Source organism: Podarcis liolepis (genome assembly GCF_965112155.1).
Source record: "Podarcis liolepis genome assembly, chromosome: 2".
NCBI lineage: Eukaryota > Metazoa > Chordata > Lepidosauria > Squamata > Lacertidae > Podarcis > Podarcis liolepis.
Genome location: NC_139555.1, coordinates 87,930,877 through 87,955,305, shown reverse-complemented (window position 1 = coordinate 87,955,305; position 24,429 = coordinate 87,930,877). Strand labels below are relative to the sequence as shown.

Here is a 24,429-nt window from a genome sequence, read left to right as displayed (position 1 = left end):
GTCTCTTCCTTCTCCGTTGCAGAAGCGTACCCTACATACCCTCAACCCAAGCAGGGAAAGCGCGGGAGGTGGGGGGAGGCCGCCGGCCTCCTTTCCGACAGCCTTGCTCGGGTGAGGCGCCCAGAGCTGGGAGGCAAGGAGTGCGCGTGGCTGCCCCACCACCCCGCCTCCCATGTGCTGCCTAGCGAGACGGGCAAGCGTCGCCTCTCGCCTCAGCTACTTTCCCTTCCTCCTTCTGGACCGCGGGGGTCGCCGGAGAGACTCCCGCCACGTGCGAGGAGCGGCGGCTGAGGCGAAAAAAAAAAGGTCGAAAGCGCGGGAAGGCGGCGAGCGAACCAGGTGCTTCTCGCTGTCGCCGGAGGAGCCCTTCTCCTCCCGCTCACCTGCGCCGAGAGAAGATGCCGACCGAGCGCGAGCAGAGCCGGCGCGCGCGGCTGAAGCCTGAGCCGGCGGCCTGCACTCCCTCGGCCGGCGGCGCCTGCAGGGAATGAGACGCGAGCGCCCGGAAAGACATCGCCGGGAAGAAGGGAAGGCGCGCGCTAGAGACCTGGGCCGGCCAGGCGCTCGCGGAAACCCAGAAGCCCGCGGCGGGATCCTCCCGGACGTCGAAAGATTGGACAGAAAGGCGAACTCCCCTCCTTTCCCTCCGCCTCCTCCCCCTCCTCCCCTGGCTTCTCTTGTCACATAGTACGGTCCCGACACATTAAGAGCTGCGGCTGCCGTGGACGTACCTCAGTCACTCCAGGGCAGGCGGGAAAGGTTTCGGGGCGCCGCTAGTCCCACGCACCTTCTGTATCTCAATCTATACACGGGGCCCTTCCGCGCACTCGCCTCTTCGGCCGATTCCCCGCCCGCTCCCCTCCTTCCTGCCGGCCCCAAACCCAGATGGAGCACGCGGCGCGAATCAATGCCTAGCGTGGCCGAGCAGGCAGCCTGGCTCCCCCAGCGGCTCGCTGCCCGCGCTCGCCTCTCTCCGAGCCACAACACTTTCGGCGTGCTGTGCTGGGCGGGGGTGGCGTGGGGAACTCTCCGCTTAGCCTTATTCTACCCAGGAGGGGAAGCCTGCCGCCGCCAACACCTTCGGGGCTTGTGCACAAGCGCGAGCAGGTTGACCCTGTGCCGGGATGCCGGGCTGGAGGAAGAACCTGACTCTGTGTCTGCAGAGGATGCAGGATGACGGTAAGGCTCGCTGGCTGGCTGGCTGGCTGGCTGGCTGCAGGAGCCCCTCCGGGGCAAACGCTACCGCCGGAGGGCATGCGCTTGCCGTTGGCTTGGGAAAGCGCCCGGGAGCTGCCTTCGCATTGGGTTTTTTTTTTTAAGTCTGTTTCTCTTGTCCCTGTTGGGGGGCATGCTTGGAAATGCAACCCGTCTTCTGAGGCCCCCTGCTGAAGCTCTTTATGTTATTATTGTTGTGCATTTATTGTGTGCATAATGATTTTAAATAAAGTACAACGCTCTTTCAAAATGATTTATGTATCAGGAATGGAAGTCACCTTTCTAAACTGGGGGGCGGAGGCGGGGAGGAGGTGGAGGGAATCCTCTTTGCAACAGAATCGGCAGCATCGTGAGCTTTGAATGCTCTTTCTTGGTCGGTGATGGGAAGAGGATTAGGCGAGCAGAATTGTTGAAGTGCCTGATGTGGTTTTACCCTCTTGTCAGAAAATGTGGGGGGCACATGTGGAGAGGTGTAGTTTGTGGAGGAATAGAGGCAAGGACCGGGGGAAAAGCTAAAAGCTTCATTGTTGATTGTTCAGCTGGCAGGGGTCTTTTTTGGGCGGGGGGGATGTAGACTAAGTTTCATGTGTGTGATTTTATGCTGGTCCTGTGAGATTTCCTGCTCTCCTGTTAGATCTCAGAGGTAGGGGATGAAGATGTTTGCAAGATCTGCAAGGGAGGGACATTCAATGAGTGCTGCACCCGGAGCTCATAAAAGTTTGAGGAAATGTCCCACCAGGTGGCGGAACATGAAGGATATGGGAAATCTTGCACGTTTGCTGGTTTCGCTTCATGTGCTTAAGAGGCTGAAAAACTGCATTCCTTGAAATCACCAGCCCCCCCTTTTTTACTTAAGTAGCAAAGTCTCAGCTGATAGACATGGATTTCATCATGCGTATGTGTGTTTGTCTGATGGAGAGTTTATCTGCCTTTGCCTCATGCTTGATGTGACTTGAGAGTTCCTCCGGCATGCATCCTTTTCTGTGCCAACTTTGCCACTGAAAACATGGTAACTCCTAAGAGGGATTAAGAATTGTGGTTAGTCAACCATTTGCACACTTTCCAACTAGCAACAAATTAGGCAAATAACTTTCTGCTCTCCACACTGTATGCATTAGATAAGGTTTGTATAAGTAAATAAACCAATGGTTTCAGGAAGTCCCATTTTTCCTGTGGGTTTCCACCCCATAAGCCACTGGGTTACTGCCTATGTCTGAGCCACACATTATGATTAGTTATTAAATTTGTATACCAGCCTTCCATCTGAAGATCACAGACAGTTCACAACATAAAAATACAAAATGAGGACACAAAATAAATAATAAAACTAAAACAAACTAATAAAAACAAAAACAATCAGCCTAGCTAGCTCAGTTGGTTAGAGCGTGATGCTGATAAAACCAAGGTTGCAGGTTTGATCCCCATATGGGACATCTGCATATTTCTGCACTGCAGGGGGTTGGACTAGATGATCCTCAGTGTCACTTCCAACTCTACAATTCTATAATTCAATAACCCCCCTCCCACGAACACATTTATAAGGCCATAGAATGTTAATCAGCTAGAGGCCGAGATGCTTTTGCCTGGTGCCTAAAGATATGTAATGAAGGTGCCAGGTGAGCCTCACTGGGGAGAGCATGCCACAAATGGGGAACAACCACAGAAAAGGCCCGTTCTCATGTTGCCATTCTCTGGACCCCTCTCGGAGGCACACAAAGAAGGGCCTCAGATGAGGGTGTCAGTGGGTGCCACAGCTTCTTCACTGCATTTTAAACACGGGAATTGAATACTTTTGAGAGAGATAAATGCTGCTGAAATGCTTTTGTTTGAAAGTATCCTATTTCACATCGGTATTTTAGCTGTGTTCAACTTGTTTCTCTCGCCAAGATGCAACCTATGTGCCATCTTCCACTGTGAGTTGGGCAGCAAGTCCAGTGACTTCAAGTTGTATACAGACATTGGCAGTTTTGAACCATTTCCTGAACTCAAGTGTGGCAGTAGTGCTCTGTTCTTGTGTTTTTGTTTAAGGTTTTCCTCCATGACTTTCCCAGCAAAGCAGCTTCCTTTTAATTTAATCTGTTTGTCCATCGATGAACAGCAAGTAGTTGGGCTATTGGTTGGCCATGTATTGTGATTGCTACTCCAGTTTGCACAGGATGTGCCCAGAAGCCAAATAAATAATGACACAATTATTAAAGGATCTAAAATGGGCTGTAGACCTTTTCTTTAGCTGTTAGGAAATTGAATTGGAGGAGTAGGGGAGCAGATTATCTGGCATCTGGTAAAGAGCTGGCAGATGTTGCTTATTTTGACTTGCTGTCCATTGATTCCAGAACTTCGCAGGCTCAGAGGACGTGATTGGCATATTGGGAACATTGCATTGTTATACTTGATAGAACAAGCTCTTGCACTGCTTCCTGATATTGAAATTTTGATCTTGTGGTTCTATAGTGGCTACTGTCATGCAACCAGAATTAAATGAATTACAGAATGGCAAAAACAAGGCAGTTTCTACACTGTTCTTTTTATTTCTCCTGATAACATTGTCGTTTCCAAAGAGTGCTCTCCAGAGAAATAAGCCTAACCAATTATATGGTCATTTCCAATGCTGTAGCTGTGTATGAAAATTGGAAGAATTTCTTGCATAAGAGATTCCTAGATTTGGGGCCTCCATAATGATTACCTAAAGTTAGAAGCCAATATGAATTATGTGCTGAATCTCAGGAGAAGGGATTCCCTCTCATCTTTTGAAATTACATCCTTCTTTCTTCTTCACAAAAAAGCACTAAGCAATAATGTTTTTATATTACAGACTGAGACAGTGCCTTTCCACTGGGAAAACAAGAGATAGCCCATCAGTATTGCACGGAGAGTACATTGTTCAGCTAGGCTTCAGAAAAAAACTTTCTGCATCTTGTCCTGATATAATGGCATCACAAACTTGCAACATAGCTTTGTTCAGATATTTCTTTTGAAAGCCCAGCTCTAAATACAGTCTTCTTAATGACTGTTTCCAATTTTCTTTGCTGCTGAGTATGTTACCTGTCTCTGCCTGTTGTCACTGTGTGATGGAGGAAAAAGATGGCATTCCTGGTTCAGTTATCCATGACTTGAAGCCATTAGACTAAAAAAAACACCCAAAAACTTTTTGGTGAAGAGAAAGTGTACATTATGCTATAAGTGAAGGTGGCTTACTGGGCTTATTTCTGTCTGCAGAGCATTCGTGTGTCAGTGGCATGTGTTTAAAGGAGTTAAATGTGCCAATTTCTGGTGGGATGCTTGAAGGTGTCACCCTAGTGAAAACAGGGGAAACACCAATTTTGCAGATGCAAAGTCATCAATACATCACAATACTGTGCATACTTACTCACTCAAAAGGAAGTCCCACTTAGTTCAGTGATACTTACTCCCAGGTAAATAGGATTGCAGCCTTGCAGCCTAACCTAAGTGTCTTTGCTAAAAAGTAAGTCTTCCTGTATTTAGTGCAGCCTTCTCACCTAGTAATTGTGTTTAGGGTTGCAGCATTAGTGGTGTATGTTATATTATTTTATATGTTATGTGATATTATATTATATGAACCACAGTTTCTAGTTTCTGAAGTAAGTGTTTTGGAAACCTCAGTCTACTTAGGAAGCACACCATCTTGGTTACTGGAGAGTCTTGTGATCAATAACATTTAGTATATAGTCGCTCTTCATTTTGGCACATCACAAAGATGCTGCCCCTTTCTGGGAAAGATCCTTGAGAGGGTGGTTGCCAGCCAGATCCAGGTACTATTGGAAGAGACAGATTTTCTAGATCCATTTCATTTTGGATTCAGGCCTGATTTTGGCACAGAAGCTGCTTTGGTTGCCCTGTGGTGGGAGAGACCTGGGGGTGTGTGTGATCCTTTTGATCCTCCTTGATCTCTCATTGGCTTTTGATACCATCAAAATATACCATGGTATCCTTCTGGAGCTGCTATCTGTATTGGGGGTACTGCATTGCAGTGATTCCACTCCTGATTGCCTGTCTGACTCCAGAAGGTGGTTCTTGGGCATCAAGTAAAACCTTACATTTCTCCCAGGCAATTTATGGACTGAGTGTGCTGCTAAATCTTTCCACTATTCTTGGGAGGGACTGTTTTGAATGATAAAAACATTAATGTTTCATATAAATTTATTTGTCCCCCATTTCATTTATAGTATAATGTATTTGTGTTTATGTTTTTGCAGGTTAAGTTGCTTTTATGTCAGTGATGGGTGGGGGTGCTGGGGTTGTAGACTCCATGCTTGTAGGTCATCATGGGGTAAGTTCATACATAGCATTCCATATCCATGGGATGATAGGGTGGTGGAATTTCCTATTACTTTATCACACCGAATTCCTTTGATAAATAAACTGTAATTTTCGAAAGGGTGCCCAATTTGGTGCTCACTTTGTTATTGTTGTTGTTTAGTTATTTAGTTGTGTCCAACTCTTCATGACCCCATGGACCAGAGCACGCCAAGCACTCTGTTATAGAAAAAACTAAAGTGCTCACATACATTTACAAGGCCATTGTTGTGAGGCACAACAACCATTCAGTCAATGGTTAAGTAGTAACACAGCTTCTTCTCTGTACCCCTAAGCCCATGCCGTGGTTCCTGTTATTCCCTATCTAAACCACTTTGGGGGCGGTTAGGATAGCCTTACAAGGCATAATTGAAATGCACAGTGAAGCAATTTTGTTTTGAGAGGAGAGGTAAGAGTTGAGCAGCGGACTGGAGGAAGGGGTGTAGTTCAGGGGTTAAGCCTTACATGCTGAAGGTTCCAGGTTCAGTCTCTGGCATCTCCAAGTAGGATGAGGATTGATTTCTTCCTGAAACCTTGGGGATTTGCTGCCAGCCAGTGTCAACAGTCATGAGCTAGATGGACCCATCGTCTGACTTGGTATAAGGCAGCTTCCTGTCTGTTGGCTGCTAGGCTGTGGTGGCTCTCAACAAGTGGCACGCATGAAACATTTTGATGTCATGTTTTCATGTATAGTCATCTGCAGGAAAATCATCCAGGTGTCAGCCTGTCAGGGCAAAAGATTCCATGTCAACCAGCCAACAGTTTCTGCTGAGCAGCATAGCCTCAGGGCAGCTCCCATCCAATGTCCTCATGCCTGCCTGCCTGCCAGTGAATTGGGCTTCTTCCAGGTTCTCTCAGCCACTGCAATCACATGAGTGGACTTCTCTGCATTCACTTCACCTCAGAGATACTGTGTGATACTCAGCAATGGCACAGCCCTTCCCTAACTCCTCCTGTGATGATGCTGAACAAATAAAAGCGTTAGGGGGAGCACAGATCCCTCAACTTTGTGAATAACTTTCTCTGCATGAATCAGCTTGGGAAGGGGGGTGGGCGGGCGGTGGAATTGTACCAAGTGAAAGCTGTTCTTTAAAAGCAGAGATATTGTAGGATTAGGTTGCTGCTGCATTGTTCCTTTCTTTCCGCTGTGTCTATCCAGTTTATATGGTTCTGTGGTGGTTACCTAGGAAACAGCTGTAGGAGTGTACAATGGAATTTTATTGGCTGTGTCATTAGGCTGACTGTTAAGGTTGTGGGCAGAGGTTCCTATTGGTAGGTCTGAGCAAGTGAATCCCTGATATTGTTTTGATTTGTAAGATGAAAGAATGTGGCTCCGTCTTTAATAAGCTATACCAATAACCCAGCTTTTCACTGTGTAATGCATGGCCTACCTTAAGCAACCAAACTGGGAGGGGGGCAGTATTTAAGAAGAAATTAAGTTGATGATGGATTGTTTTTTTGAAAAGGTTCTCACTTATATCCCATGTATGGTTCTAATATTGAACTGCTTTTCATCTGCAGTTCAGTTGTTTTGTTTTGGTTTTTTTAAAAAAATTGATTACAGACATAATTTCTTTAATTACACCCTTACTTGTGGGCATAATTTCAATCATTTCCCCCTTACTACTTGTTTAATATGTTGTCTGTGAGAGAAGAACAATGACTTAATGCTGGCATTGATTTCACTTTTTAAAAATGCAATACTTTTTCAAAAGGCATTTGATAAGATGCTTGTGTTGAAGGTGCTGGAGCAAAGGTAGATAAAATTGCATGAGCAAAAAACAACAACCCATGGGTTGTATTGTATCCAAAGTTTAAATTCTGCTTGCACAACAGACTTCCCCTCCTGCCCCTCCTATTCTACCTCCTCTTTCCCCATGCACCTTCAAAATCTGCTCCAGAGGGTTGGGGACCCACCAGAGCAGATGGGGGCGGCATGCAGGAAGCAGAGAGGAAGGGGAGATTCCATTGTGCAGATGGAATGTCACTCACACAGCATTGTATATAACCCTGTATCTTTGGTTCACTGAACTGAGCTGCTTTCCTGCTAATTCCTCTCTCTAAAAATGTGGAGCCAATTTCTAACATGTATTTGTTGTTCATATTCAAAGTCCTGGCTTTTTCCTGGTGCATGCACTTGCAGGAAAACAAAGTGGGCATTTTCTGTTGATGTTGACCCCCCTTTTTTGTAAACTTCTTTTACAGAGGTGTATAAATGTTGTTAAATAATAAAAAGGGTGCTTTCACATTTCAGTTTATTGTGTACTTGGTGCTGCTTATACTTGGAGATTTTCCACAGTGTCCACATGGCCTTGTCTTTATCAAAATGCCGATCTGTACTTTTTCTTCATAAAATCGGGATTTTCCCTCTCTGCAGTAAACCAGCTAAATAAAAATAGCCCGTAATACACCTGCAGTCTGTCATTCCCAATGAAGAAGCTCCTTGGGTGGTTTGATGTGTTATGGCATTTCAGTGGGTAGCCTCTATTGCCACACTCCTAACAAGAAGATTTGTGGAAAACTTGCAGTAATAGAAACAAATGTTTTGGGCTGCTTAATGCTCTGGATGGAGATAGGCATGTGTGTGTCAGTCTTTCTGCAAATTGGGATAATTCCTCTCTCCTAATCTTTTCCTACTCACATCCAGCTTCAGTATAAAGCACCCAGGGACTTTGTTGCCGGGAGGCAGGAGGGGAATCATTTGAGTCCTGGGGTTCTTCTCACTGTCCCCCCCCCCCAAGCTTCTCCACAAATCTCCTGAGATGGGAAAAAAGCATTGTGCCTGGATATAGCGTGGGGAGATGCAGTGGGGAAAGGAAAACATCTCCATGGAGCACGAAGCCCTCTTGCTTTCCCCGCTCCCCCACAAACCTCCTCAATACTTCAGGGGACTCCTAGAGAGGCTTGAAAAAAAGTTGGGAAGAGGCTTAAGATGGACTTTGCACAATCCTGTAAAATCACGATTGTCCAAAAAAGAAGAGGCAAACTGCTCTTTAATTCTCTACATTAAGTGGTAGAGAACAGAGGAGTGATTCTGGGTGGGAATGGAAAAAATTAACACCCATAATATTTTTCGTCAAGCTGAGCCTGCTGGGGAGGATGGCAAGAAATGGAATGGCAATGAATGTGATGGTTGAAAAAAATGGAAGTGGGTGGATCCTAATGTGCCAGTTGCACACACAGGAAACTTGGGTGGGAATGACCAGTTTGCGAGATGACACCTCTCATATATATGTGATTACCTGGGCCATACATTATACATTATGTTTGCCCATAGATGTGTGTAGCTCAGGAAAGGGCAATGCACATGAGTAATGGATGCAATATGTAAATCAGCATGTAGAAATTTAAACTATTAAAAATGTGGCAGTATATTTTAAAAGGGATATGCTCCATTGTAGTTAAACAGATGAGCAAATATTTGCAGGATCAAATCAGGGATGTTAATAAGCCACGTGCCCATTAAAGGCATACTCATGCACCAGCTATTGTGGAAAACTTAGATCTGAGCTATGGCAGTCACATTTAACCACTAGGGCCAAATGCTAACTTAAATCCTAGAAATTTTTGTCTTAACTGGTTTGGTTGATTAGATTGCTAGTTTATTCATGAACTTTAATGAGATCCTTTTATCCATTACCCTGAAGTCTCAAGTGGATGTTATAAAGTACTACTTTACCGTTAGCCAATAATGACCTGGCTTGCTTTTAACCAACCAACCAATTAATTAACTGATTAAAATAAATTGCACCATATCTCAACATAGTGGCATACTTGGAGGACATGTAATGAAGGCAACAGTTTATCTTGATTACATAACACATAGATAACAATTTTGTCAGAATTTCTCAAAGTGGGGGCTGAACTGTTGGTGAAGTCAGTTTCTAGACTTCCCAGAAGGAAACTCAGTGTGGAGCCTGACTTCCTCAAAGAGATGCTTGGCCAAGATCTACCGGTACTTTGGACAACTTAGGGAAGTGCTGGGTGAGATCCCATGGACAGTAATACTAAAAGGAAAGGGAGTTCATGATGGCTGGGAGTTTGTTAAGAGGGAGATAGTAAAAGCACAACTTCAGGCAATACCAATGAGACAGAAACATGGAAGGTGCCTAAAGAAGCCAGGGTGGCTATCTAAAGAACTTTTAACTGAGTTAAGATTAAAAAAGGATGTGTACAAAAAATGGAAAAGGGGGGAAACCACCAAAGAGGAATTCAAACAAATAGCCAGCACATGTAGACACAAAGTCAGAAGAGCTAAAGCACAGAATGAACTCAAGCTTGCTAGAGAGGTTAAAAGCAACAAAAAAGGCTTCTATGGGTATGTTCGTAGCAAAAGGAAGAACAAAGAAACAGTGGGGTCACTCAGAGGAGAAGATGGTGAAATGCAAACAGGGGACACAGAAAGGGCTGAACTCCTCAATGCCTTCTTTGCCTCAGTCTTCTCCGATAAGGAAAACAATGCCCGACCTGAAGAATTTGGAGCAAATGATTCAGCAAAGGAAACACAGCCCAGAATAACTAAGGAGATAGTACAAGAATACTTGGCCAGTTTAGATGTATTCAAGTCTCCAGGGCCAGATGAACTGCATCCAAGAGTATTAAAAGAACTGGCAGATGTGATCTCAGAACCACTGGCAGTCATCTTTGAGAATTCCTGGAGAACAGGCGAAGTCCCGGCAGACTGGAGGAGGGCAAATGTTGTCCCTATTTTCAAAAAGGGGAAAAGAGAGGACCCAAATAATTACCGCCCAGTCAGTCTGACATCAATACCAGGGAAGATTCTGGAGCAGATCATTAAGCAAACAGTCTGTGCGCACCTAGAAAGGAATGCTGTGATCACCAATAGTCAGCATGGATTTCTGAAAAATAAGTCATGTCAGACTAACCTGATCTCGTTTTTTGACAGAATTACAAGCCTGGTAGATGAAGGGAACGCAGTGGATGTAGCCTACCTTGATTTCAGCAAGGCATTTGACAAGGTGCCCCATGATATTCTTGTAAAGAAACTGGTAAAATGCGGTCTTGACTATGCTACGACTCAGTGGATTTGTAACTGGCTGACTGACCGAACCCAAAGAGTGCTCATCAATGGTTCCTCTTCATCCTGGAGAAGAGTGACTAGTGGGGTGCCACAGGGTTCTGTCTTGGGCCCGGTCTTATTCAACATCTTTATCAACGACTTGGATGATGGACTCAAGGGCATCCTGATCAAATTTGCAGATGACACCAAACTGGGAGGGGTGGCTAACACCCCAGAGGACAGGATCACACTTCAAAACGACCTTGACAGATTAGAGAACTGGGCCAAAACAAACAAGATGAATTTTAACAGGGAGAAATGTAAAGTATTGCACTTGGGCAAAAAAAATGAGAGGCACAAATACAAGATGGGTGACACCTGGCTTGAGAGCAGTACATGTGAAAAGGATCTAGGAGTCTTGGTTGACCACAAACTTGACATGAGCCAACAGTGTGACGCGGCAGCTAAAAAAGCCAATGCAATTCTGGGCTGCATCAATAGGAGTATAGCATCTAGATCAAGGGAAGTAATAGTGCCACTGTATTCTGCTCTGGTCAGACCTCACCTGGAGTACTGTGTCCAGTTCTGGGCACCACAATTCAAGAAGGACACTGACAAACTGGAACGTGTCCAGAGGAGGGCAACCAAAATGGTCAAAGGCCTGGAAACGATGCCTTATGAGGAACGGTTAAGGGAGCTGGGCATGTTTAGCCTGGAGAAGAGGAGGTTAAGGGGTGATATGATAGCCATGTTCAAATATATAAAAGGATGTCACATAGAGGAGGGAGAAAGGTTGTTTTCTGCTGCTCCAGAGAAGCGGACACGGAGCAATGGATCCAAACTACAAGAAAGAAGATTCCACCTAAACATTAGGAAGAACTTCCTGACAGTAAGAGCTGTTCGGCAGTGGAATTTGCTGCCAAGGAGTGTGGTGGAGTCTCCTACTTTGGAGGTCTTTAAGCAGAGGCTTGACAACCATATGTCAGGAGTGCTCTGATGGTGTTTCCTGCTTGGCAGGGGGTTGGACTCGATGGCCCTTGTGGTCTCTTCCAACTCTATGATTCTATTATTCTATGATTCTATGATTCAGTCATAGTCAAAGCTAAGCACCCTCAGGTCCTATTGATTTCAGAGGGAAGAAATCTAAACGTGGGTCATGCTCATTGATGGCAAGCAATTTCCCAAAGCACAGCTTTCATTAAAATCTAGTTGAAAGTCATGTTCTGGATCAGACCAAGGGCCCATCTGCATTTTCAGTTGTGGGCATATGGTCAGCCCCATGAAGCAGGGCATGAATGCCAAAACCCTTCTCTGTTGTATGCCCTAAGCACCCTGTATTCAGAGATACACTGCTACTGAACATGGAGGTTTATTTCACTCTCATTGATAATAGCCACTGATAAACTTCTCCCCTGTGAAATGGTCTAATCTAGAAGGACTCTGAGGGATATTTTGTAAGTCACACTGGCTGTTCGAGGTGGGTGAGCTACAATGCTATCTTGAGCTAAATTGTCCCTTTTCTAATTAAAAGCCATCACTTCTATTTTGTTCCAGTTCAATGTATAGCCTGAAATTTTTCTGTAGATCTTTATGCATCGTTAAAGAGCTTTTCTGGAACTGACTGGATTAGTTAAATAAAGAATATTGTCATCCACATAAAGGCTTATTTTCCATTGAGAGTCTTTCATCTTTATGCCTGCTATTTCATTACGTCGTCTGAAAATAGCTAGTGATACAATAGAGGTGGGGAAAGCAGACAGCCCTGTCTTATCAAGCTTGCTTTGCTGGGGAGTGTTGTCACAAGTTTTTTGGATGTCCAAATCTATAATGCAGTCTTTCCCAAACTTGCATACCCAGATCTTGTCTGATTTCAGCCCCTGTCATCTTCAGCCAGCATGGCCAGTGGTCAGGGATGATGGGAGCAGCAGTCAAACAACATTGAGGCACCAGATGTTGGGAAAGATTGCTCTGATGTCTTCTAGACAGACCTATTTATAGGCTTGCAAATGTTTCTTGGCATAAGCCATGCTGGTTTATCACGAGCATGGCTTATTCTTCTATGCACTTAACAACTTTACCTTTAATAACACTGTCTTTGAAATTACCTTGGACAGACATCAGGTTGGCAGATGTGTAATTTCCCAGATTCTCCTTGGCATGCATTCTTTCTCTCTCCCTTTTTAAAAAAGGTCATTATCTGGCTTCCAGTCTTCTAGTATGAGCATTTTTCTTTTGTTTTTTTAAAGTTTAGTTCTTTCACATCTGAGAACTCTAAAAACTCTTGGGTGAATGCCATCTGGCCCTGGTGATGTGTTAATTTGTAAATTGTCAATTAGCTCTCATCTTTATCCTTTGCCACCACAGCTTGACATAGGTCCTCAGATCCCACCCCCACCCTCCGAAAACAATAGCTCAGATATGGGCAACTCTCCAACACCTTCCATGGTGAAGGCACAGTGCAAAGAATTTATCTCGCCTTTCTTCAATCTCCCTGCAGTTAAGGAATTTTCTGATTAATAGCAGCAGTTATTCAGTGTTTTACCTTTGGCACTCATTACCTTGGGGCATCCAGTATACAGTAGCTGGCACAGCACCTTTTGTTCGGAAATACAGGGTTGCTGTTGTTTAATGTTACACACAGATGGGCCAGGAGTGGTGGTGTTCACTGCCTGCCTGCCTGCCTAAAGGAGGGATTGGTAAGGCCACTCCTTAAGGCACACTTAACAGAGCTGGAAAATCTTAAGTAATGGTCAGTTGTCCTTCTTGGGCAAGGTTCTTGAGCATGTGGTTGTGAGCCACGCCCAGGCTCTTTTGTTGGGGTTTAGGCCTAGGTTTGGCACAGAAACTGCCTCATTTGTCCTGAATGATGGAAGAGAGACAGGAGGAGTGTGTCTTCCCTGGTGTTTCAGTGGCTGCCGGTGCCATTGTCCATGCTGCTCTTCTGGAGTGCTTATCCAGCTTGAGGGTGGGCAGTGTTGCTTTGCACTGGTTCTGATCCTACCTGGATGACTGGCTGCAGAAGGTGGTCCTTCAGGCTGCTACATTTACACTGAGACTTCCTGCAGCGTATGACCTGCACCTGCATTATTCACAGACTCCCGTGTGAAGTAGCCCCCAAGTCATTTCCAAAATAGCCAGTATTATAGTGGCCTCTAAGTTAAGGCAGCAGAAATAACTGAAGGGAGAAATGTTACTCCAGATTTATGCTGCTATGTGAGAGATGAGAATTTGCTACAGTCTTGCCCGAGGGTTGTGATGCAAAATACTCCGAAGGGCTGCATTTTGCAGCCTAATGCTCTAATCCTTATAGAGAGTGATGAGTTTCTTCCTCAATAGTGATTGATTTCATTGAATTACAAGCTACAGTAAAAAGAAAGAAAGAAAGAAAGAAAGAAAGAAAGAAAGAAAGAAAGAAGAGTGCATTTTTTGTTCAATTTTTTTTAATGCTTTTCTGGACACATTTTATGAGAAGGAAGAGCAATGAAACTTTCTTTTTAGAATTCAAGAGCCATATCCTTCCCACCCTCAGCACCATTCCTCTCCCCTCCAGTCTCCTATATATCCTCCTTCTTCTGAAGGTGACGGTGCTGAAATGGGATAAATGCCACATCCTCAAAATTGTAGGTTTTATGATGATTCCCATTTTGCTTGACTTTTTCTTTCATTAACATTAGATGTTTTTGGCAGCCTGTAATTACCAGCTTTGGATCTGTAGCCAGAGCTGTCTTCAGCTCAAGCAAAATTCACTGATTCCAATGACAGTGTTTAAAACATTGCCTTCCACTGGGGAATTCATTCAGTCAAACACACTCTGCTCTGACACATTTAGCTCCAGGTACTCTGCATTCTGACTGCATGGGATGTAAGCAGAAGGGGGCCACAGTGCACCCTGCAAAGTTCAAAGGACTCCCCCCCCTTTGGATCAGGCAGCGATTAAGTTGATGCATTAAGTGAGAGATGTTGCTGACCTTGCCAAGTGAATAGCTGCCTTCTGGCTAGCAGAGGGCAAAGGTGATATTGTGAAGACACACACTGCTTTCCAAAGGCTTGCAAAACAATTTCTCTCACAAATCTCTCACCCTGGCAGGAGTCATATTGTTAATAGAACCATAGAATGTTCGAGTTGGAAGAGACCCTGAGGGTCATCTAGTCCCCAGTTTATTCATCCAAGTCATTTATAAAGACATTGAACAACAATGGGCCCAGAACAGAAGCCTGTGGTACCCCACTTGTTACTTTTTTCCAGGATGATGTGGAACCATTAATGAGCACTCTTTGGGTTCTGTCTGTCAACCAGCTACAAATCCATCTAACAGCATGCAGATCTTTTGGAGAATCAAAACTTGAGAGGTACATTTAGACATTGTATTTTAGCCCAGTTTCTTGGTTTTCATATCGCTGATCGGTTCTTTGATTTGCGGAGCATCATATATTTATGCAGCTGCAAAGCTGGAGAACAATATGACCATATTCCAGTTTAGTGTAAGTTAGTAGAAGTTGTGAAGGGATGCTCAGTGAACACTGGTGCTCATTTACGTCATGCTTGAGAGATGCAAGCAAAGTCAATCAGAGAGCATTCAGGACCTTGAACAGCTCCAGGGGATTCTATTATAGCAGCTAAAGACATTCTGTCTGTACAGGGAGCTAGAGACATTAGAAGTCCTATGTAGGCTAACAAGGAGCATAGCAGGCTCTACCTTCATAAAGAAGCTGCCTGGCTTGTTAAAGGGTAGTCTTTAGCTTCTATGAAGAGAGCATGGCTGGCTGGTTGGAATCCTGAACAGGAACATTCAACAATGCAACATTTTGTTGCAGATCCCATTTGTTATTCTGTGGAATACAGCAGAGTTCTCTCAATGCATAGCAATCCAGCGGAGCCCTGGGGTTCAATCAGCCATTCTTACTGTTTCCATTTTCCTTACAAAACCTCTTCATAAAGGGGTTCATGGGATCTTTCTGCAGCAAAATGATTTGCAACCAACTCAAACTCAGTATATCTTCTTAGTTTACATATATGTCCATCCTAAATGCTTATCAAAATGTGTGAGAATTGATAACTGGCAGAAACTAAGTCTGCTTTACTCATTCATACTCTCAAAGTGTTGTGTGGATAATTTGCTTAGCCCCCCAATGAAAGCTCATTTAAGGAAAAACAAGTTTCATTCACATCTCTGTGTTTGGATCATCTTTGAAAGCTGCATCGGTCCATGCTTTGGTGTGTCAAAAACTGGGCACACTGAATCATTCAGTACTAGGCTTGTGCATGCAAATTCACTGAAAAAGTCAATCCATGTTTCCTTCCAACACATTTTTTAGAACGGTTGTAAGAAACAGCCTCGAGGCCTGAGTGTTTGTTTCCTTTCGAGTAGCATTTATTAAAAGCAGGTCCTAGAAGGAAGCATAACGCAGAGCTAATATTTGTCCCAACAAATAGAAATGAATAATTGTGAAAGCTTTCCCCACTGAATCAGGATGAAAGACAACTGTCATTTCAGCCTTGTAATGCAGAAATAAGTAGCAGTGGCTGGAAAATGAATGAAGATTTTTTTTTTTTTTTAAAAAGTTTAGGTTTTTCAGCTTTTCTTTGTTGGAAAAAATATAGAAGCCTTGTTTCAGCCTGCTTTTAGCAAAGGTAGCAAGATTATGGCCCTGTCAAATACTAGTGTTGTAGACTCTTGAGCCTCGAGCTCTGTGTCTGAATGCAGACATCACATATCATTGCAGTGCTGAAGCAGCATCTTGCCTTGGTGCTTTGGAGGCTGGGAACTGCAGGTTGCTTGCATGAGCGCCAAAGTTCCCAGAAGGGTGAAAAATATTTAGGGGAAAAACTCTCAAAGACACAGCACTCCGAAGTATGCCCCAGATTGATCCGAGACTGCATTGGCATCTGTGCCAATGTATCGATTATCAAGAAGGGTTCACTTCATCTTCTTGGAGTTGGTTTAATTCTTCTGTTCAGAGTGATTTGAAGCATTTGTGACACTCTTGCAGTTGCCATCTCTTATTGTGCAGGATCTTCTGCTGCTTCTTGTTTCCTGCATGGAACACAAAGACCATGGTACCATGCAGCCACAAACCATAAGCCTTGGTGTGATTTCTTATTGTGAGATGAGTATGAGTCTCCTTTCCATTCATGCTTACTGACTTTCACATCATTCAAAAACTATTGTGCAGAGGACTGTCTTGAGATTAATTTTTCAAAGAACCCGGCCATCACAATGTTATGATCAGCGATTAAGTTTTCTGTACGCTCTGTCATTATACATGTTCAAAATGAGCCTTAGGTGAGCTTCATGCTAAATAAATATTAAAAATCATATTAAAGTTATTACATTAGTTTTTAGTTATAATTTTAATAGCAATACAGTTATTTATTATTAGGGTTATATTCTATTTTTCCTTTGGATATTTCAGGGTGGCATAAAGGGTTCTTCTCCTTGTTATTTTATCATTACAGCAACCCTGTGAGGAAGTTTAGGTTGAAAGAGTGTGACTGGTTCCAGGTCACCCACTGAGCTTCATGGCTGTGTGAAGATTTGAATTGTGGCCTCCTAGTCCCACACCTTAAGCACCCTAAGCACCCTCCTGAAATTTTGTGAAACACACTTTGCTACTGCAATGAACTGCTTGCTTGCCAACTTGCTTCATGTACATGCAACCTGTATTGCTAATGTTATTTGTGTTGGGGGGGGGGGGGGTTGGAGTGGCACAATGATGATCCAATTTTATTTCATTTGTTTTTTCTCTCTCCATTAATTCCTGCCAGAAATAGTCAGCATTTATAAAGACAGTTTCTGACAGTCTGTTAATAGTTTGGTTTTTTAACTGGCCTAGATGCTGCTGATTGCATGTCATTTTTGAACATCCCCAGATTTATGGAGGAAATTGTGGAGAGCCAAGAGCAGAAGGGGATGCCAAATAATTTACAATGCAGAAATCGGAATGTAACCAGAGAGTCTCTCCCTCACTTCTGCTACAGATCTTGACAGCCAACAAATGGCCCTTCTCTTGTTGGCTTCTTGTGTTTGCGCCTCTTCGGTCTTCCCTGGTGGCTACAAACTCCAGATGCTTTCCTCGCCCTGATTGTTTTACATGGGCAGCCAATTGCTTCACTTCTTTATTGAGTGTGTGGCATTTGCCAGAGACCATGTGCTGCAGGGTTGAAAGGCAGACGTTAACAAAACATCAGTGAATGATAGGCTTTTAGTGGTTTTTAAATAATTAAAGGAAAAGAGGAATTGAGCCTTGAACAGGGAAGGAAGTTGGGTTGGTTTTGTTTTGTGGCTTTGTTGTGTTTTGTTTAGCCATCCCATCTGCCATCTCAGATGCTAACTGCCATCAGCATCATTGCTGAGAGAGCAGCTGTGGCCAGTCGTATGCACATTGCAGTAGAATCCTCTTCCGCTGAAGAAGGCTGCCGAAAGCATGTTTCCTGCTCCAGGTGAAACAGCATCCCTTTCTCTCCTTTCTCTGTCCTCTTTAAATCTGGTGGCTTTTCAGGTCTGGCCCAAGAGCTTTGCTGCCCGCAGCAGAGCCAGTATGTGGACCACGACTATCATTTCAAAGTACACAATTCTTGGAATTTTGCAGTGAGTTCTTCAATGAAACAAAATGCATGTACAAAATATGCAAAAATGCATATACTAGGGGGACATTTTCTTTAAAATGCTTAGATCAGTTAAAATAACATACAAAAATGCATTATATGAGGGGAAATTCCTTGCAAAAATGTATATGTGTGTTTGAGAAGAAATTCACACTAAAATGCTCACATATTTTCATTATCACACACACACACAGAGAGAGATATATATCAGTGCAGAAATGTGGAGAACTGAATTTAAGATGTGTGTGTGGGGGGGGGGAATGTGCAAGGGGCAAAGGCTGAAGGGGACGAGGCCCAGAAACAGAAGGGCTCAACTGAGAATCTGAATTCTTATCTGAAAATGTCTTCTGTTCATGGGGCTCTGTCCAGGGTCCTGAAAGACCTGCCTTTGACTGTCCTTTCTGATTTCTTGAATCATCCAACATTCAGTTTCATTGGATATGAGTTCTAGAGGGAGGGAGAAAAACTTCCCCAAATATAGTGCACATTCTTTGTTTGGTTTGCTCCAGGGAAAATATTCAGGCCTGGATGTTGGATGCCTCAGAATACTTTGGAATGGGTAAATTTTTCAAAGGCAAAACAAACCCAAACACGAGAGTCTGTCACTTCCACACTATTTGTTTCTTTTGAAAAATCTCCCCCATAGATTTTCTGCATCTTCAGTCAATCATCTCCTTCATGTGAGATTCTAAACATGCATATTTCTTTCTAGCTGCATTAACACCAAACATCTAAAACACAATTTTAAGTAATTATGGTTTTCTCCCCAATAATACTGGGAACTCTGGTTTGTTAAGGGTGCTAAGAGTTGTTAAAGGTAAAGGGACCCCTGACCATTAGGTCCAGTCGTGGACGACTCTGGGGTTGCAGCGCTCATCTTGCTTTATTGGCTGAGGGAGCCGGCGTACAGCTTCCGGGTCATGTGGCCAGCAGTGCACAGAAACACCGTTTACCTTCCTGCTGGAGTGGTACCTATTTATCTACTTGCACTTTGAGGTGCTTTCGAACTGCTAGGTGGGCAGAAGCAGGGACCGAGCAACGGGAGCTCACCTCGTTGCAGGGATTCGAACCACCGACCTTCTGATCAGCAAGTCCTAGGCTCTGTGGTTTAACCCACAGCACCACCCACATCCCTAAGAATTGTTAGGAGGCCCCTATTTCCCCCCACAGAGCTGCAGATCTCAGAATAGTTTGACAATGAATCCCTCTTCCCAGGGAGCTTTGGAAATTGTAGCTCTATGAGAGGAATAGGGGCCTCCTTAACAACTCTCAGCACCCTTTAAAAATTATAGGTCCCAGGATTATTTGGGGAAACCATAGTGGTATCATAGTGCTTTAAATGTATGGTGTGAATATGGCCTGTCTCCCCCCGCCCTGTTTGTGGTTACAAATGTCTGATATTTTTCGCTGTTTCCCATTTTTTTACAAACCCATTCCTTCTGCTAGCTGAAGCAAAGTATTGACTGGACTTTCAGGGCTTAGGAAGCTATAATGAAGTGAATTTACTTTCTGAAAGAATGTTACAGAAATATTCTGGCACTTCTACAACTCTCTGCTGGATAACAGCATGAGAGTGTTCGCTTTACAAATTCCAGTTAGGAAATAATACATTTTATCCCAATAGATCTATTCTGTGGCATCCATTTTCTACTGAAATAAGTAAACAGTTCTGCCCATTTCCTGTCTACACTGTTATTTATTCTAGGTACATAAAATGAAGCCCAGCAAGCAGGTAGTCTTCTGAAGTATGCATCTCTAATTTACAGCTTCTGTTCCAAGTGAAATGGAGACCTAAACATCCCATTTTGGGTCTGTAATATATGTTTTCAAAATATTTACAATTGTTATAATTCAGGGCTTTTATGAAGTCCTGAAAGTGGAGCTGCTTGGCTTTAGTTATTTTTTAAATATTGGCTCGCCCTCTAGAAATACAAGTGAGATTATAAATTACTAGAAGCCTCCTTTTTTAATACCGTACTTGCTGCCATGTTAGTATCTATTGAGATTGTAGGCATGCTGTGCACTTCTCTGTGCTAAGATTCAGATATTGATATCAGATGCTTTAATTTTCTACAACAAATCCTCTTAAAATTTTCTTTACTTCCAGAAAGAAAAAGATGTCCAGGTGCTAGCAAAATAATACTAATTATTTCTGCCACCATCTAAGCAGAATGCATTGCAAGCTTTTTGATTTCATGCTTCTGACCAAGGATGCTGACCAACTAGAACAGGGTGATCCAATGCAAGGCCCTTGTAGTGTTTTTGGTGGCCCTCGGCAACATCTGAACCCCCCTCCCAGCCTTCGCACTGCCTTACCAAAGCCAGTTAAATGAGGTTTTGGGCTTTGTGAAGGAGGCATGAGGGCTCTTACAGGGTCCTAGAGTCCTCTCACTTCCTTCCCAAAGCCTAGTTAACTCTTTCCCATCTTTGGGAAGGAGTTGGGAAGGCTATAGGACCCTGCCAGAGCCTCGCACCTAATTCCCAAAGCCCAACACCTCGCTTTACCTGCCTTTGGGAAGGCAGCACAAGAGTGGGGGGTGGGGGGTCATCAAATTTTGGGCTCCCCCTCCCCGTGCAACAAGGCAGTGTGCAGCCTGCAGGTTCCATGTCAAAATACTCTTGGTATGAAAAGTTGGGCCACCTTGAACTAGTTGTACATTCCACTCGAATACAAACAATTACTGTTCAAGCACCTTTTTCAAACTTGGGCAATATCCTCCTTTGTGTTTTGATTACCTGCATCAGTTTCTCTCTCCCATAATGAAGTTTAAAGATCTAATAGATTTTGTCTTTGGCTTCACTGTTCTTCCTACGTGTGTGTGTGTGTGTGTGTGTGTGTGTGTGTATGAATGTGTATGAATGTATTCTCACAGAATATCACAAAAAGCTTGGACAGTCAGAATGTTTCCTATTTTGAAGAATCAGGGTGTTGTTGTTTTTTGGTGGTGGTTGAAAATCAAACCTAGCTTGCACATTGAGTTCACTGTGCATGGACCTAATGTATGAAATTGTTATTTCCAGATTTTCAGTGGTAATGGTCATGCCAATGGTGGCTGATGCCCATTGGCCCTGGTGGGGCAGAGTGCAGGGAGATGGACAGGAGGTAGAGCCTGTGCCAATGATAGGCAAAGATAATTAATTCTTGTTTTGTCCCCATCCTTTTCCATGTTGAGTTACGTAAAGGCAACACTGAGACTCAGGGGGAGGAAGCTGGCAGGTAGTGCCACCCCTGCAAGTAAGAAGGCAGACGGGTGGGGACTGGCCGAGGGCAAACGGAGGTTGGTGGGATAGTGCCCCATTTGCCCTAAAGGATCAGCTTCCGCTGGGCTATGCATCATTAAGGCTTCATGCATTGGACCCTCTTTGCCTGTGAACCAGTTAGATGTCACATGCAGTGTGTAAAGGCAAGCCATGCCTATAGCAAGGCCAGGTGGGCACCACCTGTTGCCCTGCTATTGCTTCACTGTGTATTAAATTCATGGCAAGTACAAAAGTGTAAGCAGATGTGTTAGGCCTATGGCTGATACAACCTTCCCTGCACTTCTGCTGTGCTATAGTTTGAAATCCACAACTGGCTCCTAATTCTCAAAGAGATGCTGCTGCTTATTGTTATGCCTGCTCGGAAATAAATCCCACTGACTTCAGTGGGACTTAGTCCCAGATAAGTGGGCATAGGATTGCACCCTTAATTACATTCATAATTATTCTGATTCCTATCTCACCTTCAAGAATACCTCTCTATGTACTCTCTGAGTCTGTATTTGCAGTTGGAAAGCTTTTCCCAAAGGTTTCCCTCGGTTCACAGTGGGGCTTACTTCTGAGTAAATGTGCATGCATGGCCATCTTTGTGAAGCTTACTGAGCTATCTCTCAGTTTAGTCAGCCTCACAGGGCTGTTGTGAAGCTCAGACACTCTTTGACATTGTTGTAGGAAGGTCAATACAAGCAATGCAAAAACATTAAAACTTTCCCTGATTTCATTAAATTTATTATGGGGCATACAGATCCAAGTAAACAAATTCTAATATTTTGCATTTGGTCATTCCTTCCATTCCATTCCTCAGTCTTGTTGTAGGGCATTTATGCCACCATGTTGTGTGGAGTGTGGTTGTGTAGAGAGAAAATGAATGAGTGTATATGTTTGAGGAAATCAGCTGGCCTGGATTTATTGGCCTGACAACACTCCTTAAACCTTCCCTCTCCTCTCTGTTTCCAGAGGTCCTGTTATACCTTCTGTGCATATTTTACTCCAATATGCTGCAAGCATCAGTTTAATTAGAAATAAAAATTGATTAGGGTATTCTCAATGGTTCTGTTAGATTTTTGGCAGCAAATGCAAATAGCATGTGTGAAGCTGTTTACTGAAGCAGGGAAAAGAAGTGTTATCCCCTTTAAAAATTGATCAGCACCAGTTCTGCATATTGATCTGCACAGCCTGAGCTAGCAGTTGTGATGCCAACCCATTAGGGGCAGGAGGAAAGGTGGTGAATAGGCTGGCAAGCAAGACGCAGGGAGGAGGGTTGGCTTAGTGACAGCATGGCTGTCTAAAATCTTTCTCAAAACCATCAAACAGAATAACTCTCACAGTTTGATTTAAACAAAAAACAAAAATGTAGTCATATCATCTATTTGCTTACTGCATTTATGTAAAGAAATAAAATGATAGGTAGTTGTTTTATTTGTCCATGGGAAGCATGGCAAAATCTGTGCCAGCTCCTGTACAGCTAAGAGATGGACAGCTGTCTTACACACAGTCGAGTTCATCTAGCTCAGTATTTGGGGAAGGGCCTTAGCTCAATGCTACAGCATCAGCTTGGCATGTAGTAGGTTCAAAGTTCAATCCCAGACTGGATATGTCTCCTGTCTGAAACCCTGGAGAGCTGTCAGTCATTGTAGACAACACTGACTCGCCTGAGTCTGCAGAGGAGAGCTTTTTGTTTCTGTTGTGTATATTGGCTTGCAGCTGCTCTTTGAGCTCTCAGGCAGAGGCCTGCCATGTTGCCTGCTATTTGAAATCTTTTACCGTGAGTGAACTTGGGACCTTCTGCATGTAAACATGTGCTTCACCCCTGAGCTGTAGTGGAATGTTTTTCTCCTCACTTCTCAGATGTATTGTTGAGCCTGGATAGTCAGTGGATAAAAGTGTTGGATGTCAACCAGTGGATGTGGAATGGAGTTCACAGGGCAAGTAACAATCTCTCTTGCCAAACGGGGATGAACTGTTAGGATAAATTTCCACATATACTACCCTGTGCTCCTTAGGGAAAAGGTGGGATGCAGCTGTGGTAAACAGGTAAATCAATAGTGGTCAGATGGACTAGCTGATTATGCTGCTGAATTGACCATGCCCATTCTTTTGAGATAACAGATGGAGGTGTTCTTTTTTAAAATGTACTGAGCATATGTCTTGGCCTGGAGTACGGCAATAAGTGGTAACGTCACACCTGCTGCATGTCCCCTGACTTTTTCATTCCTTTAATTAATTGTTGCCCTTTACTGAGCCACAGTTTCAGGAGGCTAGGAAAGTAACATCCCAGTCCAGTTTGGCAGTTGCAAGCACCAAGTTACAGATATGATTACTACTTTTTCCATCGCAGGCAGAAATGCTCAGTGCAAATGTGCTGACTGTCAGCTTTTGGCTACAGCCTCTTCCTACTTGCGTGAAATTCTCAGTGCTGATGTTGATAATGACAACAACAACAACAACAACAGAGACCTCCTTCAACCTTATGGACTTAGAAAGTGTGAACGGATGCTAAAGAGGAGCAGAAGAATGGGATAGATGGAGGTTTCATGTCACATTTCATTCAGGCAATGCCATTGCTCAATGGTAGAGCATCTGTTTTCCATGCAGAATATCCCCAGTTCATTCCCCAGCACCTATAGCTAGGGCTGAACATGCCCTCTGTATTATGAAACCCTGGAGAGCTATACAAGTCATTTTAGGCCAGGGGTAGCCAATGTGGTTCCAAGATTATGAAGGAATTTCTGAAAGTAAGAGCTATTCAGTAGTGGAATGGACTCCCTCGAAAGGTGGTGGACTATCCTTCATTGAAGGTTTTTAAGCAGAGGCTGGGTGGCCATCTGTCAGGCATTCTCCAGCTGTGATTCCTGCATTGCAGAGAGTTGGACTCAGTGGCATAGCGTGGGGGGTGCAGGGGGGGCCAGCCGCACCGGGCGCAACATCTGGGGGTTAGGGTTAGGAGGCGCAAATCCACGGGTTAGGGGGCGCAAATCCACAGGTTAGGGAGTGCAAATTACTTGCCTTGCCCCGG

At 44.0% G+C, this 24,429-nt stretch overlaps 1 protein-coding gene across 1 annotated transcript in view; it reads left to right on the top strand.

The window, feature by feature from the left end:
- The first annotated feature begins 496 nt into the window (after positions 1–496).
- Positions 497–24,429, top strand: part of GRIP2 (glutamate receptor interacting protein 2) — a 379,568-nt gene continuing 355,635 nt past the window's right edge. The window contains exon 1 of the mRNA XM_083491282.1: positions 497–1,179. Within this exon, the coding sequence (XP_083347408.1) occupies positions 1,125–1,179 (55 nt within the window). The 5' untranslated portion in view covers positions 497–1,124. The remainder of the gene's footprint in view (positions 1,180–24,429) is intronic.